Consider the following 21,597-nt stretch of genomic DNA (forward strand, 5'->3'; position numbering starts at 1 on the left):
TACCATAATTAGAATTTCTATTCTTTATCTTTCGATAGAAGAAGCCATAATAATAAAATTGGAATGGGACTAATTGTAAGACTGATCATGAAAAACTAGGTAACTTTAAAATTTAATTTTATTAATTATGTGGTTTCTTTTTTCATAAATTCAAAATCAAATTTATTTTGGTTTTCAATAATTATCAGGTTGTTCTTATCTGACGTAATTTCTTGTTGTTCTTCATCTGCTTCTGCAGTGTACCGCTATCAAATGATATAATATTTACCTTACGTTTATTATAATATGAATTACAGAATATTATATTGAATTTTAATTGAAAATAATTTGATAGCCATGCCCAGCTCCTTGCCCTCCTGAATGATGGCCAAGGCCATATCCACCAATAATATCCGGATAAAATTAGTGCACAGCTGCTAGTGGTTCCTTAATAGAAATCACAACTGGCATGAAGATATTTTGAAGATGCGGAGGTATGAAGGCATGATGTTTAACTTCACCTACGATAAAATCAATTAAGAATATGATTACTTCCCCATTATCTATGAGACTTTAGTTATATAAATATAAAATATTTATATATCCACATTGTGGATATACCTCGTATTTCATTACTATTCTCGTTTTAGATACGAAAATCTTCAAAATCACATAATCTCAAACGATTTTAAAGAATCCCTAAGAATCTCAAATATAAATAAAAATTATAAACTAGAAAAGTCTTTGAAATCTCTAGAAAATCAAACGTCTAAATAATCTTCGTAATAATTTGGAAATCTTAAAAGTTGGGATATTCGGGAGATATTTAAAAAGCTTATAATCTTTGTACCAAATTTGAAATTTGTGATTTATCCCTCGTCTTAGAATAATTAATATCTCACTGAGCTACGAATAAGCAGATAATAGGCCAGAATGTATTTAAATGTGAGTACCTAATCGATAAAGCAGGATGATTAATTTTTTAATTTACCTTGTATCCATTGACTTATATGTGAAACCTTGGGAATAAGAGGCGTTCTTGATGTAAAATCATGAAAATCTTTTTCTGGCGACTTCACTTCCTCCACTTTGGTCATGTTAAATAAAACAAATCGGGGCTTTTCAACTTCAGGAAATGTCACAAAGCCAAGCTCTAGAGGCGATCTTTTTACGATTTCTGTAGCACAGAAGTTTAATAGCGTCTTCCAGAATATAAGATGAATAATAATTTCCTAAAACGGAAATGTATTCCTTAGTATTTGAAAGAAAATCCAATAATAAAGGTACCTTTAGAAATACGAGTTAGATGAAATCGTAAGAAACTTAAGAAACTTAACTTATTTTCTACTTCTACAATTGAATTTCAATAAAATGATACATAAGCTAGAATACATTATTTAAGTCTCTCAATTTATATTTATAATAAGAACTTAAAATGTTCAAACTAAAGACGAGTTTTTATCGGAAATGGAAAGAATAACATGTAAAAGTTTCGTGAAAACAACGTATCTAGAAGTAATTGGAAACCACGTTGAAAGTTCATATACATTTGTTTCAAATTGAATATTCTTTCAGCAGTATTTTCTCACTAAAGTTAAACATAAACATAAAAATAAAGTCGTTCTATTATGTTTTTTGTTTACACATTCCAAATCAGCAACGCGTTTTGGAATATTGGTTCTAATTTTATAAATATACAAAGTAACATCAAAAGTGCTATACTCAGAGGTCTCCAAATTTGAATCTCATCAAACATTCGTAGAATGTTTTAGGGACAAAATTGTTTAACTTGTACCATCCTACACAGACTTTGGAGTAGTTAATCCACGATGTCAAAGTTGCTTATAACGATGTGCACAAGGTAACATCGACCACCTGTACGTATACAGGAGTGTATTCAACTACATTATTCATTTTTTTCTAAGCAAATATTAGTAAAATGCTTCCTTATTATCATTTGATTTCTAAGTACACGTTAATGTAATTTCTTGCAAATATATAAGACTTAACAATCAAAATATCACTGCTTTTTTTATTTAGTCGGCGCGTTCGAGATACAAATGACAGCTAAGTTTGAAAACCAACATTTCAACACTTTCCACGATTTGTCTAAGAAAACTGTATTCAAATTTATTTTTAAAGAATGTATTTTTTTTAAAGTACATTCATACTTAAAAATTACTTTTCCAAGCTTAGGTCTCATTCTGTTCGCCAAAACAATAAACAAAATGAAAAAAAAATCATTGGAAATACCAATTCTTCGATTTTCTATGCACAAAAATTGGGTGAACCTCATTTGTTAATAGTAGCAATTCCTGGCGAGCAAGATTAGTTTATTTTCACTTTCTTATTTATTTTCGCTACTCCCATATCTTTGTAAAGGTCATACATCATCACATCGAAAATATACGTTACTCGTTTACTATTTGATAAGTATTTTATCATTCATTTACTACATTTGCGAGATTTTAATGAAAATATACCCTTACCTGAAATAATAATTTCATGATTTTTATAATAATTCGAAATTATTCCATTTCATCAAACAAAACGAGATAAAAAATTGTATTGTGAATTATGACTATGTCTTGACAAACCTAAAAAAGAAAATAGTTATTTATACTACATTACTACATGTATGTAAGTGACATTTACTATCCGATAAAGTTTGCAACTATTCGATACTCTTTGTATGAGTAGTAGTATCTTTACGTATTATATCAAGGAGAAGCTATATCTGTATTTTTAGGCTGTATTTTTAGGTAGATGAGTTAACTAGAATAGCCATCGAGATTCCAAGAGCTTCATCAGCTGGTCCCATATTCATGGGGGTACTTGAAAAGTGTTATGTCTATGCACAAATATGAAATAGGTGTTGATAAATTCCCTATGATTCATGAGAACAAACGTTTTTGAGTAAACCTCGTAATTTGTGACAAATATTGAATGTTTGTGAGTGTATAGGTAGAATTTATTCTCAAATACTCAATTTCTATGTCTATTCTACTCATTTATTTCCTAGTATAATACTAATAGTAACCCTTTTCAATAATTAATGAACGAAATGGCGCTTCGCCCTTTAATCACCGTACTTTTTGCTATAAAAAACGAAATATCCATTAAATATACATTATTTGTAATCACAGGAGTCTACCCTAATGAATCATCATGTATAAACTATCGTTGCGGGAAAAATAATATATGGCACTCAATCTCGCATGTACCAAGCTGTCCGCAAAGCTTTAAAACTAGGAACAGGACGATATATCTTCTTTGTAAGTAAACCTATTAAGACTTTATACTAATATATTTCATTTAAATAGGAAAGGTAATGGAGATTCAGGAACATGAAGTGCATAGGTACGTATTTAAGTAAAAATTATGTGTAATCTTCGCACTTTTCACGATGCTTTGTCTAAAAATGATATTTTATTCAGAGAGAAACGATTTCATATAATTGACTTTCAGATAAAAATTGGGGGAGACGTAGAAAACAGAAGTTTACAGAGTGAAAAGTAGAAATGTAGATACTACAAACAAATAGAAATATATTTAGAAAATGAAGGAATAAAAAGAAATCTGGAATTATCTAATTAAACTAAACAGTATTGTAACTCAGCATTCAGAAAATCTGCCAAGAAATGACATCAGGCAATATACAGAGTTTATTCTGATACAGAATAAAGTGACTTTGGAATAATATTCCATGCAAATTTTTTCAAAAATGTGATCAAATATAGGACGTTCTATTTAAAAACTCGTTATGTTTAATTTGTTCAATTCCGATTGAGAGATACACTATTTTATGATATTATGTAGTTGTTTTAAAGGTTAAATTGCTTGATTTTTGATTTTTGAATAAATTTTCAACAATGGAAATTTCAAATAATACAACATAGTTTCCTATTTCGCTTAGGCACTCTTTATCTGTTTTATGATAATTTTGATAATAAAATGTTTTGTCAACTTACAAGCGGACAGATTTATTTCTTAAACAATCGTTACGATTCTTTTCAATGAATTCAAATGTGTCCATGAACAACATGCTTTCACTACTTAATCAGATAACCTTCAGTGGCGCTGAAACTTGTGAAAACAACATACGGACCTCTTTTTCGCATTCATTTACTTACATTTTTCTAAATGTTGTAGTGTAGTGTACGGATTTACACAATTGAAATAATATTAAAATTTTAATACACACAAATCAATTGTCTTCGTGATACTGACACCGTAGTTGCAAGCGAAATCAGAACATTCTGTCGCCTACCTTCTCTTCTACATATATTACAGGGTATTATATGTATCGTTCGAGTCAAAGCTTCGAGTCAAAGTATCGTAAACAATCGTAAAGACGGTTAATCCGAACTAAGACGACTCTCACAAAAGATAAAAGTTTTTAGATATTTTGGTAAATTATATGAGTTACAATATTTTCCATTGTCCCTTTTGCAAAATTTCCAATATTACCGTGTAAGTCAGGACGGTAAGTTATTAAAAAATATTTTTAATGATCTTCTGAGATGCATATCACAAATGTCTTTTGTACAGGACCAGCAGCTTCCCTTACTTCAGTCTCAAGTGTCAAACTCGATCTACCACTTTAAAATTTGTGTAACGGATTAGCGCATATCAGCGGAAGTTTCAATTATTTCCTTTGATGGCAAATGATTATACTACATTGCTGCTATTGACGTAGTTATCTCGATAAGAACTCTAGCCTCAATATCATCTGACGATCTCTGAGATTTGGGCACTTTTTAATATTGAAATTAGTAGCTGCTCTAGCTATTATATCTCCTAACGAAGTATATTTAGATATACTCAGTGGAATACTATGTTTCCCATATGATCATGCTCTTCCACATTTAAAAAAATTGAAAGAGATTATCTCAATAAAAGGTTTGCACCCCACTGGATTCGACGAAGTGGAGAATTGAATGGCTATCAAGATTCTGAAAGTTTTTTTTAGATCGAATAATATACTGGTTATATAATTTGGAATTCTATGAACGGATTTCAGTATAACCTGCCAAGTAGAGAATGTAGAACATTCTCAACATCACCCGTCGATAATAAAGAAAAAATTTCATTTTCAATTCCAAATAACTACATGGGTACAACAAGGTATTCTGATACCACATTTTCACGAGCTTTTCTTACAACCAGTTGCCCACTATTTACATGAAAATTATCGTATGAAATATTATTACAATTAATTTTACATTTTCTAGAACAATCAATTATATATTTCAAGCAACGAGGCGTGTTAATTATTAGCGTTATTCCACCCTAGTTATTCGATAATCATAATATCTACGTAACACATTATAGCATACAAGGATACGCTCCCGGTAATTTTCAAACGATAACTGTTGAACGTGCTTCCGATAAGATACTCATGGGGATTTCATTCCATTAGTGTTTATCAATTTGTATATTTAACATCATTGTTTCTACAAATAATGATGATTTTACTAACTAATCTGAAAAAATTGTTTTTCCAGCTAGCATTCATTCCACAATAAATGTACACCAAATCAATGACAGGCATTTTACTTTACAAAACATATCCTAAACGTTGAGTGTTCGATACCATAATAACCTACTTACAGATAAAATTTCAGTTGAGTTAACGTAACGTACGTACCTGTTGCATTCAATTAGTTTCCAAGACGTTGATTCGAATCAATACAAGTGGTTCAATTATGATTTCATTAACCTTTTACTACTTAGATCTTTTCATATGTTTTCCTTGATACATCTATAGAAAAGTAGTTTAAAAAAAAGAAACAATTGATTTTTCCATTTATAATTATATTATAACTCAATCATAATTCAATTGATGGCTGCTACATATCTTGAAACGTAACAACTAGAGATAAATTATTTTTTTGTTCTGGTTAAAACAGATTTTTATTTTGATGCTCATGCTTAAGGTGATCTATTGATTAATATAATTCTGTAAAATGGCAATGTTTTTAAAAACATCTAAAATTACTGGCATTTTAGTAAGCAAAATCAGTACTAAATGAGGAAAGGTAACGTTTGAGCTGGAAAAATAATTCATCTTATTTAGCTCTAAATTTGAAATAAAATATTTCATATCGTTGATCTCATTAGTAAATACCCAACAAAGATGTTTGCCAATCTTGTCTCGAATAATAACATCTGGTTTTAGAAGAATATGCAGTTTCTTATTTCATTGAGAATTTGAAAAAACATACGAGCTATGATGATATTATCTATTCCAGTAAAAATATATAGGTCTGAGAATTGAAAAATTGGATAAATTTATTATATCAAATTTAATTTAACCGAACAATTTCCATTCGTACAGTTTATACAAAGTCAAATTTTTTATTTCAACCAATTACCAAGAGCCTTTCCTTGCTTATATTCCCAATGTCAATAATTATAACAATAATTCATCTTTTTTCAACTTCACTACTTTTTCTGATCCTTTCCAAATGGTTTCGCACAATGTTTTGTTTGAGATATCTTTAGGTTTACAAGCTGGCATTAAGTCACCAAAGAAAGTGCCCGTTATGTTTTGGACCTCATTAGCACATGCTAAGTATATTGCCGTCTGTGCCCCAACTTCAGGAGTCTAAAAATTTAGAATGATTGATACATTTTATAGCATTAAGTTTTCTAAATTTTCGATGTGGTCAACAAGCTTGAATCAAAAAGAGATTCTGAAGATAATAACACGGAAAGAAGATTCGTTGACAGAATCCAAGTACACTCACACCAATAAACAAGAAAAATTTAGAATGCAGCACTAACTCTACATACTAATTTACTGAGATCATTTAAAATTGACACATCTGAGTTTTGACCTGAGTATATCGTATCGAAATTCATAAAAATATACATACTAGTGTATAAGAAAATGAATAGATATTTATGTCGAAAACAAAATGAAAGGTATAATACTGTCACGTAGAGTTTTTTCCAGTAACCTGTTCTTTTCTCCGTTACTTCGAACATCATCTCCTCTTAAACGCAAATTATTTTCGAATTTATCTCTTCTCTCGACTCTTTTCGACGTATCTTTCATTTCTTTTTCGCCCTTCTCTATATCTTCTTTTAGTTATTCCTATTTTCATTTCTTCTTGACTTGCTTAGAGTTTTTCATTTGGTAATACTGAGAATTTCTTCTCGATGATCTAGTCTTCATCATCAGAAGCATTTTTGCCATAATAAATCATCCTGAGTTTGTGATTCAGCTTGGCTATAAGCACGTTGGCATGTCTTTCTACAATGTACAATGAAGTTGTGTCTAGGATCATTTCCATTGCTGGTGTTGAACGTTATACCTTTCTGTAGTATATACTTTATTATTCCAACCGATCACGAATCATTCTTTGTCCGGATTATAACTTTAGATATTACTACGCGCTACTTATATTTCTCTCTTCGAGTCACAATCTTCACACGTCCTCTTAACATAAACTACGCACTTGGCAAGACAAGAAAAGCTACAGTCAAGCATTTATGAAAAATTGGTAAGATGCTCCTGGAAAATACCTGCGCTGAATATTATAACAACAAAGCAAATAATTCAACGATGATTCAAGAATAGGTTCAACATTTTGGGTTTGTCAAATACTGTTCACTTTAGGTATTGTTTCTCAGTAAGTAATCCATACATTAATAAATTGTTTTTTTTTGAATTATCGCAAAATGAATCCTCACCTTAAAAATCAATGGCCCCAGGATTTTATTACATATAGTAAAAAAATTGTGTTTGAAAAATTGATAATGAATTTGAGTATGTACTGCTCCTGGATGGAAAGCATTCGATGTGATATTGTATTGTCGTAGTTTTTCGGCGAAAATATCCGAAGCTACTAGTAAACAAAACTTTGATAACTTGTAGTCACCAAAAACCTGCTCCAGTTTTCTTCCAATTATAAATATATTTAAAAAAGCCGAGACGATTAGCGAACTGCAAAATATCAAACGAGCCGATTGAGAACTTTTCATTAATCCTGTAAAAGAACGTATTTGTTAAAAATTATTTGTACTTTCAGATTTGAAAACGTTTGTTGCAATAATCATAATCTGGAAAATTCTGTATCACAAATTATACTACTTGTAAAAATTGTTGAAATTCAAATTGAATTTGCACGAATAACACAAAAATTTATATCCAACTGATAACTATAAAACCAATAAATAATCCACGTACCAACAAGTAAATGTGTGAGCAAGAAAGGACTATAATAATTAACTTGCATGGTTATGTTCAAACCATCTTCACTTATAGCTCCACTGCATGGTCCGATGCCAGCATTGTGTATTAGAATATCCACTTTTTCTTCTTTTTTCTTGAGCCTATCAGCAAAACTTCTAACAGAATGGAAAGAAGCCAAGTCCACATATTCTAAATATATTTCTGTGCTGTTTGTCTCTTGAATTATTCTATTTTTGATATCATTGTTAACTATTTTATCTGCTACAATTACTCTACAGCCTCGTTGTGCGAGGCCTAATACTATTTCATATCCTATACCTGCAAAAAAAACAAACTTCATGTAAATTCATATAATTGTAATAATTTCGTAAGGGTTGTTTTGTTTACGATTAGGTACCGCAACTTTCTAGAATATATAACTTATATTTGACATAGAGACACCACTTCTAAGAAGTAAACCAGTACCACATTTTTGTACTTTTGTATTTGGAGCTATCGTCGTTTTAGTTCCTCCAATAAGGCTGGTTCTGATTTATAAATTTTGCTCTTCATGAAGCCCCTTAAAAAGAAATACAGGGGCGTTAAATAGGTGAATTTGGCAGAAAATTCAATAAATGCATTAATAAAAACGATAAGCGTGTGAGAAATGTCACTCCTCCATTTAATTGAGTCTGTAATTATCGCCAAATATTATTTGTCAGGTAATCAAAAACTATAAGAACAAGAGGAAACGAAAAACGCAAAGAAGTGAGCTTGAAAAACACATCATAATATATAGCAGTAACATTAGTTTTGATATGAAGTTTATATAAATGAGAGAAGTAACTAAGTAACTAATCAAGTAAAAAATTATGGTTTGAAAAGAGCAATAATCAAACTAAAAGTAGAATATTATTCTTTGTATGAGAACCAAAATACTGATGAAAACATTAATGTCACTATCATAAAAGCTTGCGCAGCTTTGTATGACATTTCCAAACTGTGTCTGATTTCTAATACAGTAGCTGCCCGAATAATTTTTTCGATGAGAACTGTTCACTTAGTACACTTTCCCCCATTTTCTCAAAAAGCTCGAAATTGCCCTCTACGGTAAGATGGATGGTAGTATTTATAGGTTGGTTTATTTATATAGATGACCAAAATATGAATGTGGTACATGTTTCTAAGATAGCTCAATTTATACAGCCTCTAGCACATTACCAATAGATCTGGTTTAGATTCACATTCCGAGCGGTCCAAATTATTTTCCGCTACCATTCATTACGTAGGCCTTCCTTTTCCTTTATTTTCAATTACCCCATTTACCTAATTCGCTTAAAATGAGGAACTCGAAATGTAGGTCATAATTTTTCACTAGTTTCATTCCAAAACACATTGCTGAAGGCTCTGAAAGATCAAGGGATAGGAATATGAGAAAATTCAAGGCAATGAATATGAATGAATCAAAAGCAAAGAGAAACTGAAGAATTCCTAATCGATAAAGGATAAAGGCAAGATGCAATGGTACTAATTATTAAGAATTATAAATGGATGAAGCTTATGAAACAGCGGGGGTCAGCTAATAGAATATGCAAACGTTTTAGTGCTAATTTCAAAAAGATAAACATAAAGGAAAATATGTTAAAAACACTGACATGAGAAGAAGGAATAGAGTTGTACGTTAATGAAAATTAAACAAGCATTATGAATATTCGAGGCGTTCTTTATCTTACTTAATTTATCCTATTTCTGGAAGTAGTGCTAAGCCCTAAAAAATCGAGATTAAAATCGAAGATATTTAATCTATTACAAGAGTCGATCCATCTTTTCGGGAACACAATGTGAAAAAAATACATTTCATAAGACTTTATAAAGGTTATATAGAATTTTAACTTTGGAATGGAAATCAATATGAAGTGGGAGGGAAGACATAGAGGAAATGTATATTTGATAAAGAAAGTAAATGGAAAATATTGTGTTTTCACTTACCGAAACTTCCGCCCGTTACTACGGCAGTCTTTCCCATTAAACATATTTTACTTTTACACATTTTCCCAATAGCTTTAGGAACAAAAATTATCAATAATATAACTCCTGAAGTTATTATTGTAACTAATAGAAAATAGATTTCTATCAAGTTCATTTCCGAAAATGTTTGTAAGTTTGTACCACGTATCACTTTTAAGTGAATGGACAACCAGTAAGAGAGAAATACTTTCGAAATCACATTTTTTTATATATGTTAACAATTCACTTTACAGAAATTTTACAATAGCATATAAATCATTTCTAATAAAATTATTTTGATTAAAACAAGGAAATTTTGTATAGTGAATATAGTTAACCTTGGTCGGTTGAATCAATAATATTGCTAAAATTCAGGAAATCATTTTATATACCATAGACGGTGATAACAAATAGCGTCCATTTAAAAGTGCAAATTCCTCATTTAGGTCATACTATATAATAAACAATATCCAAATTAACTGGGAATACTGACAATATGACAAGCAAAAGAAAAAGATATTTCCAATTATAAAGCCGTTAAATCCCGATTGTCGTCTTCTCAAGTCATTTAGACAGACTTATATGGTTTATATGTATAACAAAGAAAAAGAAATCCTACATTTATACTCCTGAAACCCCACTACTTGCTAAATTCACAATCATTCGTCCTTTCATTACTTGTTGGTTCTGCGGTTTTTCTGTAATCTAGTCAACTCATTTACTATGCAAATATTTGGATATATTCAACATACTAACACATACATGCGTGGAATTACTTCATTTTTGAAACATCCCAACCTAAATCCTGCAAAGGAATCAAACCGTGTATCAGGTCATCCGAAATCAATCCAAATCAATATTAACAATTCCTAACCACATTATCATCAAAATGCAAAGAACTTTCTGCTTATCTCCATCTACATATGAAAATGTTTCAACTCACTTTGGGTTTCCTTTTTCCCAAAACAATAACAACTCTATCATACATCATATGTATCAGGGTAAAAAAAGGCTTTAAAGCAATTCTATTAAGCTCATTTTACGACAATTCTTGAAGAAAATGAAATTGCTAGAGCATCAAGCTATTGAGTCTTAGATCTTTTCACTGAAGGATAAATCACTGACACACAAATAGAACATTGACAAAAGCTAGTCAAATCGTTATGAGACCATTTGGGAAAGCATATTTTGGAGACATTCGTACAACATAATCATTATTTTGCAAAGGCAAATAAAAATATCTCAAGAAATAATAAACTTAGTTATAGTAAATGCTCGATGAAAGTACTTTTCGATACTTATATAAAATATATTCATCTGGAAACTAGAAAAAACTAATTTTCCAGTATGTTTTTCACTCTTTGACCGCAATAGATCACCATTTTTAATCGAATTTTTCAAGGAAAAATTAGACTATTACGGTAGGCATGACTAGAAGAAAAATGGGGGGCACATCATTTTTCCCATTTTGAGACCTCCTGAACACGATTATGATGGTTTTTCGAATGTCTGTAGTTTATATATATATATATATATATATATATATATATATATATATATATATATATATATATATATATATATATCTGTATAAGCTACAATTCTTATTTTCGTCTCTCGAGCAATTGCTATGGGTCCGATTTGGATCAAAATTAGCATACATGGCTTTTTTGGCGGTGGATTGATGTTATTAGAGTTTGGTTGAAAACAAATGAATATTTCGAGGGGTCGCAGTGGAAAAAAAGTGACTGAAAAATGAAATTTCACATGTAGGTTCAATTAGTTGCGAGATGATTTTCTGTCTAAGGTCGAAACTTTCCATCTCCACCCCTCTCCATTTTATGGTCATTTTTGTTATATTTTCTTATTTTTTGGCCAGAAAAAGTTTAACTAGAGGGTTCGAACTTCGCATGCAAGTAGGGATGATGTTGAAGAATTGTCTTTCTCAAGTTGAAAGTTTTCTTCTTCAGTTCTTCTAGCACAAAATGCCCGAAATCATTTTGATCGTTGTAATTGTTGAACTGGACCGCCTCCTATTTAATGAATAATACGAGTATGATCGTTGCTAGGGTGATTTTTTTTACTTCCCATTTTCGAAATTTATTGTCATTATGACAATTTTTTCTTTGTTGTCAATTGGAATTGACCAAGAGGGTTCGAGACCACCGGGTCTATTGAAATTATGAATTTTCATTCGAGAGAGAGAGAGTTAACTTGTGAAATGAAAAGTTATTGAGGAATAGCAAATTTTCCATATAAAAAAATAAGATTGAGAATTGATATCATTTCCAAGAAATTCATTTTATGGAAAGATTTGTTTGTGTATTAGTTAAATTCTTCATTCGACGAAAAATTCGACTTTCGTGATGGAGCTCTGTTGCTCACGGCTTTTTTTAATTTATCCTACATTGTACAGGGTATCAACTTTTATGAAAAATTGGTTATACTTTTTAAATACCCTGTAGAATACAACACAACCCAATATAATTGTAATGGGGAAGTTAAGTTGATTCCAAATATGTGATTAAATATAACTAAATTAACTGAAACATTTTATCCTTATTAGTCTTGAACTAGAAATTTATAACTTTCCATTTTTTTAATTATGCACCTACTGCACATAAATTTGATTAGTTTAAAACTAATTTATCATGCAGTTATCATATTGTTCAATGAATGAACTATTAATTCCTTGATTTGCCCACGTTTTTTTATTTTTAAATTATTCACGGATTTTGTTGATTATATGGAAATATAATTTTCTATCATTTATAGCTTTTTCGTTCTTATGAATGTAAACCATTTGTAAAAATTTTCTTTTTGCGTGTATTAGATTCCGTTTCATAGGGCAGACATCTCAGTATTTAGAACATAGACTAAAAGGTCATCACTACTATAAAAAAAATTGTGTATGTCAGCTCCGACGCACGACTGGAGTTTACTCCTTAAGTTCGATAGTCTAACCAGACGCAAAAAGAGTTTATTTAACTTAAAAAAGATTGATACTGTATAAAAGGGTAAATTTGTTAATCAATGAAAATAATATACATATATAAATATAAATATTTATCCAATTTATTCATTTCATATACATTTATTATAACTAATCGACGAAATATTCCACATTAAACTTTTTACAATAGTCAATTTCAAATGTGCATAAATATATCATTAATAATGTTGATAAATTATATAATAATTATTATTAGACTATTATCATTTTTTTTAAATATTAATTATATCAACATTGTCTGCATTATTAATTACAGTGACAAGTGGTTTATGGTAACTAAAATAGGACACATGGACGTTCGTAGATACGTGGTTCACGAATCTTGAAAATACCGCATCAATGGTTGTACCATACCTCGTTGTCCCCATTGCTCTATCAGAAACAATATCTAAATTCAGTTCAGATTTTAAAAATTTTATTAATGTCAATCCATCATCTTTGTTAAAATCGACATTAAAATCGCCACTCAGTAAATGATATTCTTTTCTAAGTAATTTTGACCCACCTTCTGTATAAGACAATAATGCCTCATGGATCAAAACTATTACATCATTAATCTTTTGATTAACAGGAATGTAAATCGAAACTATAACAATGTGATTACCGTTAGGCAAAGCACATCTCGCAGCACATATGTCTCCCAATGAAGAATGTGTTTGACTGTAATGCATACTATTTTTTAAGAGAGTATCATTATTTAAGAGAGTATCATTACTGCCAGTAAGCACATGGTGTGAATCATTAAAATTTTGATAAATGCTGACCCCGCCTCCTCGATTAATGTGAGGTCGTCGATATTGGGATATTCATCTGAAATTTTCAATTTCAACGGATTCCTCGTTGCGAAGCCATGTTTCTGATAATATTAAAATATCTGCTTTCTGTACAACGTTACCACGGAGATCACGTGCATGTGCTTGGAGACTTTGGCAATTGAGTGAGAAGAGGATCATGTTTCCATCATTTATTTTATCAAGTATAACCTGATCAACTGTTGTGAGTTGAGCAGTGGAAAGCCTCATAAATTCTTGGCGTAAAAGGGCCATTGATGCGTTGCTTCGTCTACCATGATAGAAACGTTGAATGTTGTCAGTAGGAACAATGTGAAGGCCTTCTTGAGACGTGACCCTGGATAAGGCTACATAGACCAAAGATTGCGAATGTGTCTTGTGGTATTTGTACACAATTTCATCAAATGTTCCTCCTTGTGACTTGTGAATGGTCAACGCGCAAGCTGGTTTGAGTGGGAAATGATTTCTTTTAGCATGAATCGATTTATTTCGGTTCAGAGCCACTGTTACAGATCTACGGTTGATAGGAACAAATTCTCTACTGATTCCTTTTGAGTTTGCATAACCAGCCACTTTCCCGCGAGCTTTAACACCAACACCTTTTGGAACTACAAGCCAAACTCGCAGTACTTGATTTTGAGGATCCAACTCAACATACGAAAGTTTACCAACCGCTCCATTGGCTAAGCCATCAGCCACGTCGATGTTGGTTGTTATCATATATGGCTTATCTACAACGAAAATAATTTCGTAGGGCAATCCTCCTGTGTCCATTGTAGCAAGCTTATGAAGCCTGTTTCTAGCAGCTCTTTTTTTTTCATGACTTCCATAACATCCAATTATTTCGTCATCAGCAATTTAATTGGTCATTTCATCAGATGAACTCAACATTTTTAAATTATAAGCGTCAACTGAGTGGTTGTCATTAAATAACCGGATTCCACTAGGACAGCGTTCTTCTGCTTCTGCCTCTGAGCAGAACCTTGACTCAATCATATCCAACTGATGTGTATTTAATTGATCTCCATTACCGACGGTCGTCAACAGTGATGAGAATTCAGCATTTTCTTGTCGCATGACTTCATTCAATTCATAAAAAGAGATTCCTCTCCATAATTGCCGACCATCAATTCGTTGTACTTTTTGTTTCCAAATAGGATTAGCTCTTACAGGGGGCAGTTGTCTCAAATCACCGATGAAAATTATGTGTAATCTATGAAAAGCAGCTTGAAAATTGCCTGTTATTTCTTTCAGTCTAAGATCAATACGTTCTAACATTTCAGCCCCGATCATGCTGATTTTATCAATTAGTATCATCTTGACAAACTTGAATAAACATCTATATAATCCTTTAACCTCGTTTGATAATGGTGTTTGAAAACTCGAAAGAGTGATTTTGAAAGCAGTGTGAGCAGTCGTGCCTCCTATAGCAACTGCGGCCTTTCCTGTAGATGCACATGCAAGATAAGCATTGCAATAACCATCCGTATCAGTGAACCGATTACAGATTTCCATGACAAATTTTATTAAGAATGTTTTTCCACATCCAGCAGGACCAGTTAAAAAAAGATGTAACGGGACGGGATTGGGAGAAGTTAACAACCATATAACATGTTGTGCTAACTCGTACTGCTTCGCGTTTGTTTTTCTCATCAATTCAAGAAAGTCTCGAGTCTCCATCAAATTTTCTTTCTTTTTCCATATCGCACCGAGCTTATTCATCGTCGCTGATACCACGTTATCATTAATCCTTGAATGAGGATCTTGAAAAAGAAGTTGGTACGGATCTTCCTCGACATAAACTTGATTCCGATGATCCTGTGAATCATTGAGCTCAATTTCTTCCCGATATAACCGAAAGCAAATTTCCATAGTTTTAGCAATGTCTAAATTAGATTCGAATTCTTTTCTTTTTTCCATTATGACGTTTTGATTTTCTTCAAAAATACGTAAAAATTTCATGTCTGCCAGAATATCAGTTTCTTCAATCCTAAACTGAATATGTAGAGTAACCATTTCTCTTTTATATTTCGATAATTCTTTCCCCATATCATAATTTCGATATCTTATAATTTTTGGAAACTTCCGGAGTTTTACAATGCCTTTAGCAGTAACATTATACCGAGAAACAAACTGGGCTAAAGTGACGTGATCAAGTTCAACGGGTCTTTTTTCGTACTTGTCAAACCAATTCTCCTTTCAAATGTGTGTGTCATCATCATCAAGTTGTGCTAGTGTTCCTTTAGAGTTTTTCTGATTCGCTCTCGGTGTTGTGGCCAATAAGTGGGTATATAATCAACAGCTACCGACGCTTTGGACATAGGTTCTCGTAATAAAAACCACGCAGCTTCTTGACTTGACATTTCGACACTATTGAGTATGTTGACGTATGTTGACGTTGAGTTTTTTAGTTGCAGAAATAATGTCAAAGTCGGGATACTCATTCATTATATCAACGAGTTTCTGTTGTAAGTCACTAATTCCTCTATTCGTCTTATTGATGTAATCAACGACATACTGCACGCATGAATATTCTTCAGTGATGAATTGAAAATCCATATTGGACCCAACCACATTAAGAATACAAGGATTGAAACAATTATGCCATTTTTCAGAAGGTTGCCTTTTGATAAATACTCGCGGTCGATTTATTCCAGCTGGAATAATGTTCATGTAATTCTCATCTGATAATATGTCATTAGCTTGTCGAAATTCTTCAAAGTTGTCGTAATTATTATTTTCTAATTTTTTCCGTATATTTTGGTACTGTAATTTTAAATTCTTCAGCTCTGGATTTTCGCTCTCCAAAGGTATAAGAATTGTTGTTTGACGAATAGGCAAGAAAGTCGCCTCAAACCGACATTTCCGAGAATTTGCGCGTGTACTTTTAAAGCACGTGAAAGTATGCTTATTAGTTTGAAGTTTTATGTGTTCAGATGCTTCTGATGAACTTACCGAGATAAGAGCATTAATTAAGGCTAGTGCTTCTTGATAATTTTCTCCTAACGCATCCGCGTGTGGACTATCCCTATGTTGAAACTCAATGCGTTTGAAGTAATTGAGAACTCTATATTTTCCAAATGGACACACTTTCTTTGATTGTAAAATTAACATTATGACATTTACCAGCTTACAGCATCTTCATTGACCAAGGCTGTTTTTTGAAAATACTTTAATGTTTCAATCTGTTCATCCGTTAATATTTCACCGTTATTCTTGAGTTTATGCAGAAGTTTTAAAAGTTGCGGCCATCCTATTTCATTAGCGCTAATCGTCAAAAACATGGTTGGTTTACCCAACTGGCGCATCATTGCAAACAGATCTCGCTTACGTGCAGACCAATAAGCTGCAGAATTAGGAATTGATTTCATAAAAGCTACGTTGCTTTCTAAACAAGTATTTATATATTCTTCAGATAGAACTTGCTCTTTAGAAATATTGGTATCCGTACCGATATGCTTGAACCCAATTTTCAAACCATTACAAACTCTTAGTCGCAATATTTTCATCGCAGTATAAAGAAATTTATTCGGTGTCACTCCCCGTCTATCAAAATGGCGCAATACACTGGTTGCCATCATAAATGGTGTCACTGTAATTTCGTCCCGGTATACACGAAATTGTCCTAAGTAAATAGCTGGAAACGACAATTCCTCTGCATGTTTATCGAACAGTAAACTCATTGGAATATTGTTTTCACCTGGAGCTAAATTCAAATCATCTCCATTATCAATTTGTTCATCTTCAATGACTGACTCAGCGTACACGCTATCATCAGCATCATGAAGATTTTGCGGCTGCATTGATGCATCAACATCTTCATTTTCTATTGGCTGATTTAATACTTGTTGTATTTCGTCATTTGGCAGACCTGAAGACAATGTAGGTTGGCTTGGAAGTTGGAGGATTTCATCAAAATTAAGTTCTGATGAACGTTGCTTCCGTTTTTTACTCGAAACGTTGACTCTTTTTTGAGGTTTTCGTTTTATTGATGGCCTCGATGGTACAGTTTCGATGATTACTTCGTGCTCTATGATTCTGGGTCCTATATCAGGACTTAATGGTGGCAACTGTGCAGCAATCACGGGTACGACGGACCCTGAGGGTTGATTGATTGCCAGAATATTGTGGGCTTCCTTTATTAATGTTTTTTTTAATCTGTAAGCTCGCTGTCTCTCAGCTGGGGGTTTAGATTTTTTCCTAGTCAAAAAATATAAAAAAATTGCATAATACATAATTATAAAAATTTTAACCGACTTTTGAATTGATAAAAAAAGGTTTTTTTAACATTTTTTTTAAATTATTATAATTAATTTTTTATTTAAAATATAATATTATCTTAATAATTAACAAAAATGGTTATAAAAAGATAATTATGTAACATTATAATGAAAAATATTGTCGATTTTTCTGATAATATTATCGAATTATTGACTACAGTTGTTAATATTTGAACATTATTTATAAAATAAATCATAATAACGTGGAAGAATTTATAGACATCGACAAAAAAATTTTTGGTTAGGTTAAAAATTTTCTATTTTATGTAGATGCGCTCGATAATTCATATTGGGTTGATTATCTAATTTTATGTGTTGTTTTCAAATATATATTTATATGAACTACATCGATAATTATTAAAATATTTAATAAATACAAATTGCACATGCTCATACATATAATACATGAATTATAACGTACCTTGCATACACGTGTTTGTTAGATGTTCCGGCAATATCATCTACACCTCTTTCTGTCATAGTTATTTCAAAATACTTTCAGATCACTTTAGCGGAACACAATGATAATAAAGCGTCACAATGACAGCAATATAAGTATGTTGACACTGACAAATTAGAAAGTTGCGCATCATAGGGTGCGCACCAAAAACGTAACGAGGTCATTCATGGATAGATTTTACTCCTCACATTTTTCTCATACCAGGCCTCATATATGCAAATCGATTCTTAAGGAGTAAACTCCAAAAATAAAATTGCATCAACGAACCATGAAAAACATGAATTCAATTATTAAGATTGAAAAATTCTTAGATCGAAATAATATTTTGATAAATAATGAAAGTAGCCGAAACGTTGAATTTTTATAACTAAGCTGGAACCATTTGGAAAACTTTTCAATTATTGATTTTTCCAAGAAAAATTTGCATTATCCAAGATTCAAAACATTAAATGGAAATTTTTGTCAACCGTAAAAAAATAAAATAATTTCATGAATTCACACCATTATCCTCACGGAATCTTTGGACCTGATTATTTCAACCCAGGCTCATTAGAGATAATAGGTCCAGGCATGCAAATCGTCGAATGAGCATCCGGATGATTGTAAACGTCGATAAAAAAATCAGTTAGAAAAATTTGACACGATAAAATTACAAACAGACAAAAGTCTGTGCGAAGTTGGTGCCAAAAAATCTGTTTCCTTACCAAAAATTCTTGCATCACGGGTCAGCTCAGATTTTCTTGAAAGGTTAGAAAATGATATGGTTTGAAAGGTACTCAATTTGATTCGAGGGAAGCGGTAAAGCAAAAAACGGCAGAGCTCCTACAGGCTCTCACCAAAGAAGACTTTCAGCGTTGTTTCGATCAATGGGAACAACGTATGGAAAGGTGTGTGGCGAGTGGAGGGTGGTATATTGAAGGGGAGCATTCGAATGTAGAATAATTTTTATAATAAAACCCTTTTTCATAAACAGTCTCGTTATTTAATAACCATATCTCGTAATTAACGCGAATTTGGCTGTAGTTCCAAAATAAAGTGTTTGACTACTTTACCTCCTCTCTAGTTTCTAGATTAAATAATCAATCTTAAGATCTACAATAATAGACAAATAGATGATCATAAGTTCAATCACTATTTTTATACATGTTGTAATCATTTGTATTTTTCTATGCCAGAGTTTTCCTATGGAGTTTTTCACTTAAACATCTATAATAACGTCAAGATGTAAAAATTTTTGAAAAATGTAAGATCCATTATTTTAATCAATAGATCAATAAAAGAGCAGAGAATCCAAACAATATTAAGCATTATAATTAAATTATGATTAATAATAACGATACACAGAGATTTGATATATAGTAAAAGTTCAGTTTAGTTCGGAAAATGTATCGACTTATTTTTCATCACTTACCAAAACTTCCTCCCGTCACAACAGCAGTCTTTCCCACCAAACATACTTTACTTTTACATGTTTTCGCTAATGCCTTGGGTACAAATGCTATTAGTATCATAAACCCTAAAATTATTATTGCAATTAGTGCAAAATATATCACAATTAAATTCATTTTCAAAGTTTTCGAATTCTAAGTCACGTTTTCACATCTGCACCACGTATCACTCTCAAGTCATGTACCTAAGTAATTTGCAAAAAAATACGATTTCGATAAAATAGATGTTTCAGTTGGACCAAATACCAAACCCGAATTTCAAGATTCATGGATTTATTTATTGGAATGAATATTGATGCGATGGATGCACTATGTCTTGATAATTATTGTTTTTCGTTTATGCAAACATATATATATATATATATATATATATATATATATATATATATATATATATATATATACATATATATATATATATATATATATATATATATATACATATATATATATATATATATATATATATATATATATATATACAGGGGGAGTAAAGTGAACTTATATTATACGGTAGGGTAAGTCCGGGACAGATGGCCCAACGTGTAAGATGACCCATTCCAATATTTCCGCAAATTTTAACTTTACGTTTAGCGTTACTTTAGCCACCTTCTAATATTCATGTCGTGCATACCGTGCTCCATTTTTGAATAAATTTAGTGAGTTTTTGGGTAAGTTATTACAAAAATTTTATTTTGTATGCCTTAAAAATAATTAAGGTCCGTTTTAAGAATAATTGTTAACTCCAACATAGTTTTTTTCGGACTTATTTATGGCAAATCTTAAGTTTGGGATTGTTTGAGGTTATGTTAAGATGACGAAAGTTTCTTTATATCCTAGCACATGCGAGATATAAAGTGGGCCATCACTCCCATGCATTTGGGACAGATGGCCCAATGGACATTCGGGTTAGTTGGCTCACGGGCCATCTATCTCGAAGTGTGTAGGTACTTATTAGAAAAGGGACAGTGCAAAGGGGAAAATGGACTGAAGCCGACCTACTCCGGGCTGCAGAAGCAGTTAAAAACGGTGTGATGGGCTTGAGAGAAGCATGCCGCACTTTCAACAACATTCCTCCTCCAACACTTAGAAGGCGACTTAAAAATAATGACTTTATCAAAAGAACTCTTGGACCGCCTTGTATCCTTGGCATCCAGAATGAATTAAAAATTAGGTTTCATATAGAAAAGCTACAAAAACACGGATTTGCGCCAACTCGTGAAAATGTCATAGCAATGGCGTTTCACCTGGCAGATCAGCTTAAAATTAAACACCCTTTTAATGGAGACAGTAAACTTGCTGGTTATGACTGGTTACATATGTTTTTACAATGACATCCAGACTTGAGTGTTAGAAAAGCTGAGGGTGTATCACTAGCTCGATGCAATGGTATGAATAAAGAAAAGGTCTCGGCGTACTTTAATCTGTTAGAAACAA

At 31.7% G+C, this 21,597-nt stretch overlaps 1 protein-coding gene across 3 annotated transcripts; it reads right to left on the minus strand.

Moving 5' to 3' along the window:
- Positions 1 to 100: 100 nt before the first annotated feature.
- Positions 101 to 20,448, minus strand: LOC130453004 (retinol dehydrogenase 13-like). Of its 3 annotated transcripts, none has more exons than XM_056792574.1 (7): positions 20,124 to 20,448; positions 8,177 to 8,500; positions 7,681 to 7,976; positions 5,630 to 6,589; positions 2,469 to 2,576; positions 971 to 1,211; positions 101 to 500 (listed from the first exon to the last, which is right to left on the minus strand). In XM_056792574.1, exons 1-4 carry the CDS (start codon positions 20,275 to 20,277, stop codon positions 6,395 to 6,397), a joined length of 969 nt encoding a protein of 322 aa, XP_056648552.1. In that variant the 5' UTR covers positions 20,278 to 20,448; the 3' UTR covers positions 101 to 500; positions 971 to 1,211; positions 2,469 to 2,576; positions 5,630 to 6,394. The 3 variants fall into 3 exon arrangements, with proteins under 3 accessions (XP_056648552.1, XP_056648554.1, XP_056648553.1); XM_056792576.1 differs by lacking the exon at positions 20,124 to 20,448 and adding an exon at positions 18,674 to 20,100 and having other exon boundaries at positions 104 to 500; XM_056792575.1 differs by lacking the exon at positions 20,124 to 20,448 and adding an exon at positions 10,151 to 11,630 and having other exon boundaries at positions 104 to 500.
- Positions 20,449 to 21,597: the final 1,149 nt, after the last annotated feature.

Source organism: Diorhabda sublineata, chromosome 2 (assembly GCF_026230105.1).
Source record: "Diorhabda sublineata isolate icDioSubl1.1 chromosome 2, icDioSubl1.1, whole genome shotgun sequence".
NCBI lineage: Eukaryota > Metazoa > Arthropoda > Insecta > Coleoptera > Chrysomelidae > Diorhabda > Diorhabda sublineata.

Bases quoted from the DNA above. Each gene is read 5' to 3' on its own strand.
- LOC130453004 (XM_056792574.1), bottom strand. From the start codon at position 20,277: ATGAATTTAATTGTGATATATTTTGCACTAATTGCAATAATAATTTTA. The intron at 7,977-8,176 runs GTACGTGGATTA...GTTCTTTTACAG, and splicing joins GCTCACACATTTACTTGTTG to GATTAATGAAAAGTTCTCAA. The intron at 6,590-7,680 runs GTGAGGATTCAT...CTAAATTTTTAG, and splicing joins TGGGGCCATTGATTTTTAAG to ACTCCTGAAGTTGGGGCACA.